General features: G+C 47.2%; 1 protein-coding gene across 8 annotated transcripts in view; it reads left to right on the top strand.

Annotated features, from left to right (window-relative positions):
• TRRAP (transformation/transcription domain associated protein) overlaps window positions 1-15,221 on the top strand; it is a 113,285-nt gene that overhangs the window by 63,717 nt on the left and 34,347 nt on the right. For all 8 annotated transcript variants that reach the window (XM_045875806.3, XM_054507692.2, XM_045875808.3 and 5 more), the window contains 11 exons: window positions 3-149; window positions 1,400-1,613; window positions 2,186-2,311; window positions 4,208-4,354; window positions 5,069-5,268; window positions 5,941-6,062; window positions 6,365-6,578; window positions 8,746-8,925; window positions 11,041-11,187; window positions 14,590-14,709; window positions 14,927-15,214. In XM_045875806.3, coding sequence (XP_045731762.1) covers window positions 3-149; window positions 1,400-1,613; window positions 2,186-2,311; window positions 4,208-4,354; window positions 5,069-5,268; window positions 5,941-6,062; window positions 6,365-6,578; window positions 8,746-8,925; window positions 11,041-11,187; window positions 14,590-14,709; window positions 14,927-15,214 — 1,905 coding nt within the window. The remainder of the gene's footprint in view (window positions 1-2; window positions 150-1,399; window positions 1,614-2,185; window positions 2,312-4,207; window positions 4,355-5,068; window positions 5,269-5,940; window positions 6,063-6,364; window positions 6,579-8,745; window positions 8,926-11,040; window positions 11,188-14,589; window positions 14,710-14,926; window positions 15,215-15,221) is intronic.

Below are 15,221 nucleotides of genomic sequence, written 5' to 3'. Positions count from 1 at the left end.
AGGTCAACGACAACACCAACACGGCCGGCTCTCCTGGGGAGGTGCTGTCTCGCCGGTGTGTGACCCTCCTGAAGACCGCCTTGCGACCGGACATGTGGTCCAAGTCTGAGCTCAAGCTGCAGTGGTTCGACAAGCTGCTGATGAGTGTGGTGCGTGCCTGTGTCTGTGCTCCGCTCCCGGGCTTGGGGCCGGGCCGCGGAACCCCGAACCCTCCGGTCCCTCAGCCAGTCGTGACGCTAAGGAGGAGCAGGGAGTTTCACTCCCTGGAAGAGATTTTAAAACTTGAGCCTGAGCCCCCAGCCCCAAGCAGTGAGGAGCTTTGGAAACGTCCTAGTTCTCTTGCCTACTGAAATCTCGTTTCTTAAACTGACTTCCCAGCTGGCTTGGGATAAATAGTTTTAGTTGATTTATGCGACAACCTCTAAAATAAATGTGAATTTTTAGAGGGCACATATAATATATTGTTATTGAGCACTGTAAAGTCTGGCAGCAAAGAAATAAGCCCCCAGTGCTGATTATTTGGTGGGTTTTTATTTGGTTTATTTCTGTAAAAACCATGATCCTGTAATTTCTGGCTGCTACAACCCCATTTTAAATCTTTGTTATGTTGCATTGCAAAGACTAACATAATTGCCTCAGTTTTTGAAAGGTTATAAAGATTCCCTGTGCTATGAAAACAGTGTGATCATAGGCTGCCTGTGTGCAGTACATGCTTTGATTCAAATTACTGTCACACGCAGTCACAGTTGAGTCGAGCTCAGCCATTAGCAGATGGCTTCTGGCACGTAATAGGCTAACGTTTCCATGATGCAGAGTGCCGAGCTCACAGCAGCTTTCCACCTTGTTCCCACAGTAAGTGGAAGATTTTATCTCAACCCAGTGAGCACACACGGTGTATATGCAGGGCATCTGTGTGTGCAAGCCACAGAAACAAACGTTTCAAGGAGCAATACTTTACTGCAAACCATACGCTCTATTTTCTGTTATTAATGCTAGCATCATCTGTTAGATTGATTTCATGACCCATAGTCTCAAAGATACTTCCTATTTGTATTGTAAATAAAAATGATACGAGAGAAGTGGAATTCAGTGATTGATTTTTTAGACCAATTTTAAAGATTTTCCTTTTTTTTTTTTTTTAAGTTTTATTTTTAAGTAATCACTACACCCAACGTGGGGCTTGAACTCACAACCCTGAGATTGAGAGTCACATGCTGTACGGACTGAGCCAACCAGGTGCCCCTGGTTTTCACCTTTTAATACTGAGTATTAGTATTTTCCATGAGCTTTTAAATTAGGAGGTTTAACTAATTTTAAGTTGTGCTTGATTTGTGTTTCTGTAATGGACTGTACCAGAGTATTGATGACGTCTGTGTGTGACCTGTGTTCTCCATTCCAGGAGCAACCTAATCAAGTCAACTATGGAAATATTTGCACGGGGCTGGAAGTGCTGAGTTTCTTGCTCACTGTCCTTCAGTCTCCGGCCATCCTCAGTAGCTTCAAACCCCTGCAGCGAGGCATCGCCGCGTGCATGACGTGCGCAAACACCAAGGTTCTCCGAGCGGTCCATAGCCTCCTCTCCCGCCTAATGAGCATTTTCCCAACAGAGCCAAGTAGGTGACCCTTCCCCTGGTGCCTGAGTGGATGGGAGGGCACAGAGAGTGTCACTTGAGAGTGCTCATCCTCTGGTTACCGTAGGGAGTGTTCTATTATCCCGCTTTTCTTTGTGCTTTCACCCTTCCTTTAAAAAAAAAAAAAAAATAGACATAAGAACTTAATGGCAGCAGTCATGACGTTGTATTTTTTGTTTTGCTTTGGAAATGCTGTTATTCATCAGCCGAACGTGACCATTTCCTTAAGGCAGTAAAGGGGAGCTGGGTCATAATGTGTTGTCAAATGTCGAGCAGCTGCCAAGATGGGATTTTGGCGTATCCCACGTAAGTGTATCTTGAGCGTGTTCCGGTTAGGCGTGGTGAGATAAGACGTCATTTAGCTTGGTCAAGTCAGAAGCAGCCCAGAGAGGAGCACCACGCGTCCTGCAGTGGGAAAGAAGCACCCGGGCCAGTTGCTGCAGATCCCAAGAAAACTAAAGCTCAGTGTCTAGTGTGAGGAAAGTTGGCCTCCCAGAGCCCGGACAGGCCTGAGAACCCGAACCACAGGGCCCACATTCTCGCTTCTGTTGCAGGCACTTCCAGCGTGGCCTCCAAGTACGAAGAGCTGGAGTGCCTCTACGCGGCTGTCGGGAAGGTCATCTACGAAGGACTCACCAACTACGAGAAGGCCACCAACGCAAATCCCTCCCAGCTCTTTGGTGAGTGTGTGTCTGCCCTGGTTTTTCTAGCAGCCGTTCCATTTGGCATGGATCTCTCCGTGCTCTCTGGACGAACTTTCCTTCTGGGAAAGTCTCGGGATGTCGGAAGGAGCTTTGAGCTGACGTGTGCTGTGGGTGTGTGTGTGTGTGTGGTCTGGTACACGTGAGGCCCGTCTCCTGTGGTCTTAGGGGAACGCCCTCCGCCCAACCAATGTCTGTGCTCCCTCAGTCCCTGCCGCCTCAGCCTCAGATGCAGGATCGGGTTGTGGGGGAACAGTCCCGTGTTTCGTGGATCTTGCTGACCCAATTCTACCTCGAACACGGAGATGCTGCCAAAGCTGTGTGCAAATGTGGATAACTACTACCTTTCATAATATGCCCACCTGTTAGTAAACCACTCACGAGACAAGAACTAGTCCCTGTCTGCTTGGTGAGGCTCTGGCTGAAATGAAATGAAAGTTGGTTTCTCAGGTAATCGGGGCAGCTGACCAACTTTGGCCTCCAGAGATACCCAGAAGTCTGATTTTTGTGAAAACTCTCATCTCTGAGAAGGATTAGACTTTGGGTTAGAAATTTAAAAAATTTTTCAAACTTAGTCATTGTATAAAATTTTGAAAGTACAAAGGAAGGAGAACTAAAAGTTGCCTCTGTAATTAGTAACGTTTACTCTTAACATCTTGACGTGTGTCTTTTTTCTATATACAAGCATATAAATATACGTACAGGTAGCCCTTGTCATGCAAACACTTATTTCTGAATTTGCAAACTGAATACATTATTTTTTAATGAGTTTCTTGCTCTCCAAACTCTTGCTACTTGCTATCTGAAATTCAGGAGCCAGATAAATTTAGTTAAAATTGTATCCCTAACTGTTCAAGCTTGCCATCCCTATTCTAGAACCAGATAGATTTAGATAGTTGAATACTTTTGTGACTTTTTTAAAAGTGGGATCATACAGTAGATCCTGCTTTGCAGCCTGGCTTCCAGAGCAGCATAAACGTCTTGTTAATTCTCCAGAGGACTCTCTTTGAGAAGAGCTGACCACCACTGGCCCTGCCTCCCTCCTTTGTGAGGGTGACAGTGGGCCGGGGACGGGGGCGGCACTGCGGCTGGGGTCTAGAGAGTTGGTCACCCCAGTCCCCTCCCTGTCCTCGCCCTGAGGCTCAGGTACTGAGCCATCGTCACAAGTGTCTCAGGTTACCTGTTGTAGAATCAGACTGATCATACATTCACTCTCTACTGAGAAATTGTCCAAATCTGTGCCGATTGCACCTATAAATGGCAAATAAATACCCTTTTATTGGTCTATAATGGGAGCCATGGATATAAATTTAAAATGTAACGTGTAGGTCATAAAAATGTCAGCTAGGAAAGGTAATATTTTTTTTCACATACTTCGTGTCGGTGCTGACATTTTGCTCATTTTTATTGATCCTAGGCAATTTTACAGAATGGGTACAAATAGACTTCTATAATATTCATCATGTCCAGATACTCTAGGGTTTTTTTTAAAGGATTTTCTTTCTTCCTTTTTCCCCCCCAAGCATATCATGGGACAAAAAATTTCACTTAGGGTGCTTTGCTATAAACTAAAGATAAAATCCAGAACTAAAGGTATGAATGTTGTTTCTACCGCGGCGCAGAAATTGGCTCTCGTGCCTGGTGTTGATCATGAATTAAGAATTAGGAGTGAAAACACAGCACTCCACAAAGTGTAGCATGTGCCTTACAAAAACTTAGAACGCTGACATTTGGGGCTCATCTATACTTTTGTCAGAAAGAGCACATTTTTGTTTAACACATTTTAAAATGTTTTAAATGGCACATTTTTGTTTTTGTTTTTTTAAACTTTTCTAAAAAAAAAAAAAAAACAACCAGCAAATTTCTGCCTTTCAGGGACCCTTATGATCCTCAAGTCCGCCTGCAGCAACAACCCGAGCTACATAGACAGGCTGATCTCAGTCTTCATGCGCTCCCTGCAGAAAATGGTCCGCGAGCACCTGAACCCACAGGCAGCGTCGGGCAGCACGGAAGCGACCTCAGGTGACAGCCATGGTCCCCGTGGGGTTTTCTCAGACTTTGTGTAACACCTCCGTTGAATTCTGAACCGAACGTGAATTCCTGTTGTTTTTATGCAGTCCCTTGTCCGTGTGCTCTCACCAGAGAGGTTCTGAGCATTTCATTTAAAACCAAAGTGAGACTCGTTTTTAAAACGAATTACCTTCCAAATTTGTGACTATGAGGATGAAGAAATTTTTAAGTGGTTGCACATTGATGTGGAACATTCACCACTAAACGAGGGCTGTCTAATGAATGGTTAAAACACATTGCATAACCAGAGCTATCATGCCTGACGAAGAATTAAGTTGCGGGTTCCGGGCCTGAGCAGTGGGCCCCAGGAACCTGAGTGATACGTCGGTGTGGGCGGGAGCTAGCTTGGCACCGCTGTTCGAGGCAGCTGGGAACAGAAGTGCCGTGAATGCGGCTTCAGGACTGGCTGTGTCTGGGTTCCCCGAGCTGCTCATCCATTCCATCGTCCCCTCGTCCGTGTGGAGGCTCTTAGGAGGCCACCCTCACAGGGCAGAGTAGCAGGGAAGTAGTGAAGCAGCACCTCAAATCCCAGAGCTCTCACTGGAGAAAATATTGGGGGGGGGGGAGCGGTGATGGGCAGACTCCGACGTGCCACATAATGCAGAGTGGTGGCCCGTGGACGCACATGTGATTGTTGGGGTGCGTCGTCTTTCTCTGCGTGAGCAGGAACCGGTGAGCTGGTGATGCTGAGTCTGGAGCTGGTGAAGACGCGCCTAGCCGTCATGAGCATGGAGATGAGGAAGAACTTCATTCAGGCCATCCTGACCTCCCTCATTGAGAAATCACCAGATGCCAAGATCCTACGGGCTGTGGTGAAAATCGTGGAAGAGTGGGTTAAAAACAATTCCCCGATGGCAGCCAATCAGGTGAGCAGCCAGAGGGGCTGTGCCCTGGCCAGGCCCCCCGCCTCCGTGTGTGTGTGGGGGTGTGTGTGTGTGTGTGTGTGTGTGTGTGTGTGTGTGTGTGTGAAAGTTCAAGCACGGTTTTCTCAGCTCTTCTGAAAATTCTCCAGCAAAACGTTTTCTCCCCTGTGTTGGCACTGACGGTATCTTTCCTCAAGATGAATTTTTCTCACTGTGCTTAGCAGATTTTAATTAAAAGCTTGAAATGAGTGGTCACTCCTCTGAATGTAGTTTTACTTGTATTAAAATGTTAAATGAACCTTACTTCTTAGTCTTTGTAGTGGTAAAGGTAAGCCCCCAAAATTAATAGTGAGGGACTATAATAGAATTAATTTAGTAAGATGCTTGCAAACTTCTGATTTGTTGTATAATTTAGTTGCTTTCTCTTCAAAGTGGGCTGCAACCTGTAGGAAAATTGGATCGGCAGCTGTCTTGATTTTAAGTATTTGCAGATAGAGCCAGGATCTTTGTGTTTAGAAATGATCTTGTCTTATTTTTACTGACAAAGTTGTAGGAGCTTAAAAGATAATAGGACAGATGGCTGGAATACTTTTGAATGTGTCTTTTTTCAAATAGAAGTAACTGACCTTTTCTTTTAAAAAAAAAAACAACAAAAAAACACCCCAATTCATACAGACGCCTACACTCCGGGAGAAGTCCATTTTGCTCGTGAAAATGATGGCCTACATAGAAAAGCGCTTTCCGGAAGACCTCGAATTAAACGCCCAGTTTTTAGACCTCGTGAACTATGTCTACAGGTAACGACAGCGATCAGCCAGATACTGCACGTATGTGTTCCCAGTGTGTCCTTGGAGTAACCGATGTAACATTTAATCTTTCATGATAGCTAAAGCTTGACTGTCCATATAAACACCAAGTGCCGTTAACATATTTTGGCATCGTTAACACACCTTTTGCTCAAATGCTGCATCAGCCCAGGGGACTCGTGATATACCCATGGCTTTCGTCCTGGCATTCCGGAACGTTGGCCCCTGCTTGCGGCTTGCAGAGGCTGCCTCCGCCGCAGCTCTTCCAACCCGTGTTACTCCTTCCGTTTCAGGGATGAGACGCTGTCGGGCAGTGAGCTGACCGCAAAACTCGAGCCGGCCTTTCTCTCTGGGCTGCGCTGTGCCCAGCCGCTCATCAGAGCAAAGTTCTTCGAGGTTTTTGACAACTCTATGAAACGTCGGGTCTATGAACGCCTGCTTTATGTGACGTGTTCCCAGAATTGGGAAGCCATGGGGAACCACTTCTGGATTAAGCAGTGCATTGAGGTAGGACGGGCTCAGCTCAGCGTCTGTGATGCCGAAACCAGGGGATGTTAGCACTGTCTGGGAGGGATTGGAAGCCTCCACCCTAATCTGCTCTAATGTCTTCTGGGAAGAAAAAAGACTTAAAGTTGTGTTTTCAGCTCAAGAAGTTTTTTAGGGGTGATTTTAAGCTCTTAGAAAGTTGAATAGCGTTTTCTAGCTTATAGCTAAAAGATGCATTTTTCCTCAAATACAAAAATTGTACCTTCTGTCTACGTGCCCTTAGGGATGTAATGTACTGTACTTGTGGGGTCCTGTCGTTCTTAGAGCCGGAAGGTAGGGCGGCCAGGCCAGAGCAGCCTGACCGAGCCACGGACTTGGAGCGCTCGGTACGAGGAGTCGGGGTGCTGGTGACAAGGGCCTGTGTAAACCGGCAGACTCTTTCAGGGCCTGGTCACATGTTCATGATGTTGCTGACAGGATGGTAGTGAGACTTCTGGTGTCTTGTTGGTTGGTTATTGAAATCCACGATCCTTCGTTGGCTTAGTTACCTCCTTGCTGCACCAGGCAGCCTGGTTTCCCGTGGGTTAGCGATGCTGGCGGGTGATCCTGGTCTGCTGGTGCGGAATGGGTGGAGCCAGCAGGTGACCTACCACGTTACTTCGTCCCGTGAGACCGACGGTTGTGCAGTTCTCCCCGGGGACGTCAGGGAGACTTGCTGACGTGTTTATGTTGGTGCTGCGTGAGCATTTCATAGCACTGTGCAGCACGTGTTGGGAGCTTGGCGAATGGCCACACAGTGGGCAGTTCCTGATTGATTCATCTTGGGTTCGAGGGACCTATCGGTTGCTGTTACGTGCCAAGCCCTGGGTCAGGTCATAGAGACACAGAGATGGAAACGACCTTGACCACGGTAGGCACGCTGGAGCAGATGGAGGAAGGACGGGTTGGAGGGCGCCAGCTGGAGATCTGCCCTTCCTTCCCTCATTTGTCCTGCGTGTCTGGTCTGTCACTGCGTGTTACCAGTTCAGGGCCACCTGCTTCTCACTCTTTTTTCTTCCTCCTCCTTCGTGTGGCCACCATCATTGCTCACAAGGGTGATGGGAGCAGTTGACCCAGCGTCACCACTTTCCCTCCTACCCACCACAGTCTTGCTATTGTGGCAAAATTGTCCTTAATAAAGCGGATCATGTCCCTCCTTGCCTTTGTACTCGGCACAAACTCCCAACTCGCAGGATACAGTCTTTCTGGACCCCAGGTGACCAGACCCTTGCCCCTCCGTCCAGCCCTCTGCTGGCCTCCCTCCCTCCTTAGTCGCCAGCCCCGCTGGCCTCTCATGTTCCCAGACATGCCACGTTCCTGACACCCAGGCTGTCACAGGGCACCCTTTATTCTGTCCATCTCCTGGCTGTGTTATCACAGTGAGTATGTATCTTCTTGGTTTGGTTTGGTTTGGGGGTTTGTTTGCTTATTTTATTTTTTACCCTGTGTGTGTTGATGTGTTGATGTTGGTCTTGTCCTTCCCTCTAACGCTTCAGCTCTACCAGGGCAGGGGCGCCTGCTTGTGAAGTTGACAAATGAATCCAGGGCCTCACACAGCACCAAGTGGGTGCTCAGTAAATATCTGCCCCAAAAATGCACGAGTGCTTTAGTTGAGTGGCAGCCAGGCCTAGGGGCAGAGGCCAGGGGGCGAAGCATATTGGGATGTGGGGAAGAGTCACGGGAGTGCTGGCTGTGAGTGGGGAGTGTTACGTTGCAGAAGAGCTCATGAGCCCCGCTGAGGAGCTTGCACTGTCCCCTCGGGGCCGTGGGAAGCCACTGGGGGAACACAGGGAGAAGAGCACTCAGGTCGGCTGTGTGTGAGGAGACAGGTTTGAGAAGAGAAAGTCGATGAGTTAGGAACTTAGTCCAGGCAGGAGTTGATGGCAGGAGGAAGCCCGACTGGTAGGCGAGAAAGATCCCGAGCTTACGCTTAGACACGGAATCTGAGATCCTGAGTGAGGGGTGTCTGGAAGGGAGGTTCAGGCTCTGTCTAAGCTGGGGAGAAGCATACAGCCGAGCTGTGGGCTCAGGAGTCCTCAGCATGTGTGCTGCAGTCGAGAGGACTAGGTCTTCACCGAGAGTCCCTGCACCCCACATGCCAGGCGAATGTCCTAGGTTTGTTATCTTTTTCTCTATAAACCCTCTTCAGCTGCTCCTGGCGGTGTGTGAGAAGAGCACTCCCATTGGTACCAGCTGCCAGGGAGCGATGCTCCCGTCCATCACCAACGTCATCAACCTGGCCGACAGCCACGACCGAGCGGCCTTCGCTATGGTCACACATGTCAAGCAGGAGCCTCGGGAGCGAGAGAACAGCGAGTCCAAAGAGGAGGTAATGCTCCAGATGGTTGTCTCATCTTCAGCAGAATTCCTGTTTCTGTTGGCGGATTTTATATCAGCCTTTGATTTGGGGGAGGTGGGAAGGCAAGAAAAAAAAACCTGTCTCTACCTCAAAGTTCTGAATGTGGTATCTGCATTCAGTTAGATTTTTCTTTCTTTTTTTATCGAGGTACAGTTGATACAAATTACGTTAAATTCAGGTGTCCAACATAATGATTCAATATTTCTTTGTATATATTACTGAACAGTCACCACGATAAGTCTAGTTAACATCTGTCACCACTCAGAGAAGTTTTTTTTATAATGAGAACTTTTACCATTTACTCTCTTAGCAATTTTCAAACGTGCAGTACGGCGTTATTAAGTGTAGTCACCATACTGTACATGATGTCCCCAGGACTTATTTTATAACTGGAAGTCTGTACTCGTTTTGCTCATTCCTGATCTCCTTGCCTCTGGCAAGCACCAGTCTGTTGTTCTCTATGAGATTTTTGTATGAGTGAGATCATACGGTATTTGTCTTTGTCTGTCTGACGTATTTCACTTAACAAAACGCCTTCAAGATCCATCCACGTTGTTGCAAATGGCAAGATTTCATTTTTTTTTTAATGGCTGAATAATACTCCATTGTATATATGCACACCACATCTTCATTATCCATTTACCTGTTGATGGGCACTTAGGTTGAGTTGAAAAGCATCTCATATTGCCGTTTACTTTTGAGATAACTCACTTTATCATGAGCTGGTGCTGCTTAGCATAGGATATTCTAGTGTGGGTGATTTTTCTCTCCGAGTGCTAGGTAGCCCATGTTGTAGCAGACAGGACTACTCTGAGGAGGAGTGCCCACCAGCAGCCTGCTGTGAACCTCCTGAATCTCCACTTCGTCCTGGCAGGGGCAGCCCTAGAGCCAAGAACTGGCCACCAGGGCTGATACCTCATCTTGATGGCCCTTAGCATTCCGAGAGGAGCGGCTGCCACTGCTCCAGGCATTGATCTTTAAACTGTGTCTCCTTTGGTTTGTTGGCTCTTAGAAGCTCAGTCTCCCCCTGGAGTGTTGGGTTTTAGAAGCAGCTACCGGGGGGCAGCTGGGGCTCAGCTGGTCAAGCATCCGACTCTTGGTTTCGGCTCAGGTCTCCGCTCAGGTCATGATCCTCAGGGTCGAAAGACTGGCCCGCATCAGGCCCAGCATCCGGCCCCGGCACTCAGCAGGGAGGCTCGTCCCCCGCCCTTTGCGACGCACCCCCCCCCCCCGCCCACACTCGTGCGGGCACGCACACTTTGTCTAAAAGACATAAAATCTTAAAAAGCAGAGCAGCCGGTATTGAAGGAGGAGGCGCACTCTTTGCTGTAAAAGGGATAGTTTGATCCCTCCTATATGTGGGGTATCTACTCATTTCATTAACAAATGAGAATTTAAAATTTTCTTCTCCGTTGCTGAACACTAGATCATGTAGTGATATGATCTTTTCCTTCTGTAATTCTGTGTGAACTAAATTACCAACTTTGAAGTGATTCTTCCCGCTTTTTCATGGGCACATACCAAATGGTCGGTAACTTAACTCAGAGGCTGGTTTGATGATTAGATTTTGGCTGTGACTTCTCAGAAGCTTCAGACAGAAATAAGGTTTATTCCTTTCTGGGAATGAGTCCTATAAAATGTTGTGCCAACAGGTTCTGCACAGTGGCCCTGACAATATTCTTAATCTGAATGAGCAAGGCAGCTAGACAGCTCTCTTGCACTTTGAGGAATGACAGGCTGTAATTCCTTATTATCCCTTATAATCTTTATTATTTTTGCTGTTTAAAGTTTGTACTTTGATTTTGCTTTCCACAATCCAAATAGGAGAGCAAAACAGTGACCTTTCTTAGTGTTGGTTTTTTTTGTTTTTGTTTTCCATAGTGTCACTTAAAGAGAGGTCTGGTCAAGTTAATCTGCTTGTTGTTTATTCTAGAACTCAAGATTATTTAAATAATAATGAACTTCGAGGAAACTGACCAAAATTTTACTTTCAAAAACATAACAGGAAGTTTGTAAGAGTTGTTTGTTGGATTTTCTGTAACCATTTGACCTTTTGGTTTTACCTATTTGTGTTTTGTTTTGCAGGATGTAGAGATCGATATTGAGCTGGCTCCTGGAGACCAGACCAGCACACCCAAAACCAAAGAGCTTTCTGAGAAGGACATTGGGAACCAGCTGCACATGTTAACCAACAGACATGACAAATTCCTTGATACTCTCCGGGAAGTGAAGGTCTGTGTGCGGGTTCGGAGGGATGGTGGTTCTTCTTTCCCCTGAATATGTTGACTCCTCAGGCAGGACTACTCCACAGCAGTGTGAGGTCATCTTCTGCAAATTACAATTAACTTTCTTTCCTTTCTCAATCGACACCATCGTAGTTCTGTGAGACTCTGAAGTGGATATTCTGCGCAAAGATTTGAGAAAGGATTTACAGTATCTTATGGGAGAAAGTAAGAAAAAGAAGTTAATTTTTCCACTGCTACCTCTTGAAAGAAATGGTAAAATGGTTTACCAAATACATGATGAGACTTGGCTGGATTATTTTTCAAATCCAGTAAAAAAGGAGAAAATGAGAATAGGTTCACATGGTAAACGAAGTCCACCTCACTTTGCAGGGAGAGGTCCTCCAAATGCATCCATTTTGAGATATAGCCAGCTAGAAACTCTCGCTTCCACAAACTCTCAGGTTAATTATAGGTATAATCATTTTTAGTTAAAGACTAAGAAAATCCAGGGGTGCCTGGGTGGCTCAGTGGTTAAGCATCTGCCTTCGGCTCAGGTCATGATCCTGGGGTCCTGGGATTGAGTCCCCTGTCAGGCTCCCTGCTCAGCAGGGAGTCTGCTTCTCCCTCTCCCTTCTCCCCTACTCATACGCTCTCTCTCAAATAAATAAAATCTTTAAAAAAAAAAAAAAAAGTTAAGGCTCCATATACCAAGTTGCTTTTGAGGTGTATTACAAAGAAACAGTGATGATTCTGTTCATACCATGAGCTAGGTGAAAAAAATTAGAAACTAGTTATCACAGGGTTTTCTGCATTTAAACTTCTCTAGTGACCTATCCCGAATTTGTGCATTAAGTCAACCTTTGAACTTTTTTTTTTTTTTTTAAGATTTTATTTACTTATCTGACAGAGACACAGCGAGAGAGGGAACACAAGCAGGGGGAGTGCGAGACGGAGAAGCAGGCTTCCCGCGGAGCAGGGAGCCCAATGCGGGGCTCGATCCCAGGACCCTGGGATCATGACCTGAGCCGAAGGCAGACGCTTAACGACTGAGCCACCTAGGCGCCCCAATCTTTGAACTTTTCTCTGAGTGATAGTTGTGGCAGTTAATGTGTGGAGAAACATAAAACATTTGGTCTTCTGGTGCACGGAACAGGAAGCAGAGCATTCTTACATGTAGATGTAAGGTTCTCTAGTTCACAGACTGAAGACCTTACTAGGCCCCTGTCCCTCCGGTCATCACTGCCAGAAGGTAGCGTGATGGATCAGTGCCCCCAAACCTAAAAGGCCTTTCATGGCTAACAGTCATCAGGATAAGTCACCATGTAGATACTGACTTACTGGTTCCCTCGGCATAAGTTTGATGATCAGCTCGTTGTGGAAGATCAGAGTACATTTTAGCAGTGCTAGGTAACTGAATGGAACAGACAAGAGTAGCCAGCCCTCATGGGGCTTGTGTTCTAGTGGGGGCAAGCAATAAACGGAAAGCAGTAAAATCAGTATGTATGTGTTAGGTGGTGAGCACTCTGGAGAACAATAAAGCAGCCATGAGGCTTAGGGAGTTAGAGGGAGTGGTGTTCATATATGTGTGTGTGTATATATATATATATATATGTATTTTTTTTTTCTTGATGGTCCAATCCCATTTAAACATTTTTTAATTTAAATTCAATTAATTAACATACAGTGTAGTATTGGTTTCAGAGGCAGAGGTCGGTGATTCATCAGTCTTCTATAACACCCAGTGCTCATTACATCACGTGCCCTCCTTACTGTCCATCACCCAGTGACCCCATCCCTCCCCCCTCCCCTCCAACAACCCTCAGTTTGTTTCCTTTGATTAAGAGTCTCTTAATGGTTTGTCTCCCTCTCTGGTAAGAAGAGTCTCTTAATGGTTTGTCTCCCTCTCTGGTTTCATCTTGTTTTATTTTTTCCTCTCTTCCCCTGTGACCCTCTGTTTCGTTTCTTAAATTCCACATACGAGTGAGATCATATAATGATAATTGTCTTTCTCTGATTGAGTTTTTCACTGAGCATAATACCCTCTAGTTCCATCCACATCATTGCAAATGGCAAGAGTGTTCCTGTTACTGTATCATGTGTTTATGGAAGCTATTTTTTATGGAGCAAAGTAGGGTTAAAGTCCCTGCATTTATAGGTCAGTTCGACCCTGACATTTTCATTCCCGAAGCTCCTCTGCCTGTGAAGTGGGTGCCTCCAGACTATTTGTTTCTAAGTCTAGAGGGACTGGGGGGCGTCTGAATAGGTCCTTCACAAAACCAGGCACGTCTGCTCTCATCTCTGCTGTGGGTGTCTTGTCCCAGAATCGACCGTCTTACTGTCTGTGGGAGATCTTTTGAAGCCGGTGTCCCCTCGCTGTGTCCCTGGTGCTCCAGGGCCACACAGCATCCACAGCCCTTCTTCACATCTCCCTGTGCTCATGTGTAAATGAGAACGAGCCAGGAACCTGTAGAATCCTCCACCTGAGCTCGAGAGGAGCATTTTTATCAGCAGGTCTGTGATCGCGTGTGGCCCAGCAGTGCTTTGGCCTCTGCTAAATGACCCGGGGCCGGGAGACCGCTGACACACTGGCCGGGGAGGGCGGAGCAGCCATGTCAGGTCATCCAGGGTCACGGGGCAGCCTAAGTGCCATCCGGAAGCATCCTTCACTTAAGTGTTTCCCCCATTTTCCTTGAAATATTTATATCTTTGCTTTCTGCGTTTTCGGTAGACATGAACGAGAGGATGACTTCCTCTCCTGGGTTTGCGGTTGGAGAAAGGAAAGCATAATCGTGGCTCATCCATCACTGAAGCTCCGTCTCCGTCTCCGTGGGGACGTGGGCCCCATTGGCCTGGCGCCTTCAAGCCGGCTAGAAACCTGCCTGTTCATAAGGAATCTTGGCAGCTAATTCAGACTTCCAAAAACAGCAAAGCTGTGGACAGAGGCATCTGTGGATTTGGTTCACTTTTGGGGCCCTTTGTTTCCGACCCTGGCCCCTTTCGCAGGGCGTCCTGTTCCAGCCGGGCCCCTCCCTGTCCGCCTCTCCCCCGCCGTCAGCTGCCGAGACGATGAATTCTCAGTTCTTGGTTTGTTCTTCAGAATTGTACTTTTTGGCCAGTAACTTACCTCCTGTGCGCGTGCTCCTCCTCTTTTCTCTTTCATGTTTCCAGCAGCCTCGGTTTTGATGGCATCTCTGTGCCCCTCGTTCACACGTCCGCATCAGCGTCACGTTCCTACCTCTCAGACGTGGTTAGAAAATGCCCTTGAAAGTTAAAAAATGTAGGCATGCCCGTGGGTTCCTGACGCTCAGAATCTGTGTTTTTGCTCTGACCTGACACTTGCTCTGTCTTCGAAAGTTTGAAAGTGGAGGAGCGTCCCGCGTGGCTCCATGAATCTCTCTTCTTTCTGTAGACGGGAGCCCTGCTCAGCGCCTTTGTCCAGCTGTGTCACATTTCCACAACACTGGCGGAGAAGACATGGGTCCAGCTTTTTCCCAGATTGTGGAAAATTCTGTCTGACAGACAGCAGCACGTGAGTATATGTTTTAAAGCCGGTCTTGGAAAATGTAGTTTTAGGTGTTGATAAAGATCTGTGAAAGAAAACCATCTTGTTAAGTGTCACAGGATGAGGGAACTGCTCACCGTTGTCCAAGAGTGAATTCTTCCGAAATACTGTCAGAGGCTGCGTGAGAGTGAGGCCGTGCTGGTTTTTGAGTGGAGACCTGACGTGGCGCGCTCTTGGGTTTCAGGCGCTGGCTGGTGAGATCAGCCCGTTCCTGTGCAGTGGCAGCCACCAGGTGCAGCGGGACTGTCAGCCCAGCGCACTCAACTGCTTCGTGGAGGCCATGTCCCAGTGCGTCCCCCCGATTCCCATCCGACCCTGCGTGCTCAAGTACTTGGGGAAGACGCACAACCTTTGGTTCCGCTCCACATTAATGCTAGAGCACCAGGCTTTTGAGAAAGGTCTGAGCCTGCAGATTAAGCCGAAGCAAACGACGGAATTTTATGAGCAGGAGAGCATAACTCCACCTCAACAGGTGAGGC

The sequence above is a fragment of the Mirounga angustirostris genome, unplaced genomic scaffold, assembly GCF_029215605.1.
Source record: "Mirounga angustirostris isolate CCGP_5_RB_7025 unplaced genomic scaffold, mMirAng1.0.hap1 SCAF_5, whole genome shotgun sequence".
Lineage (NCBI taxonomy): Eukaryota > Metazoa > Chordata > Mammalia > Carnivora > Phocidae > Mirounga > Mirounga angustirostris.
The sequence above is the reverse complement of the archived record's forward strand: the minus strand, read 5'-3'. Positions and strand labels throughout refer to the sequence as shown.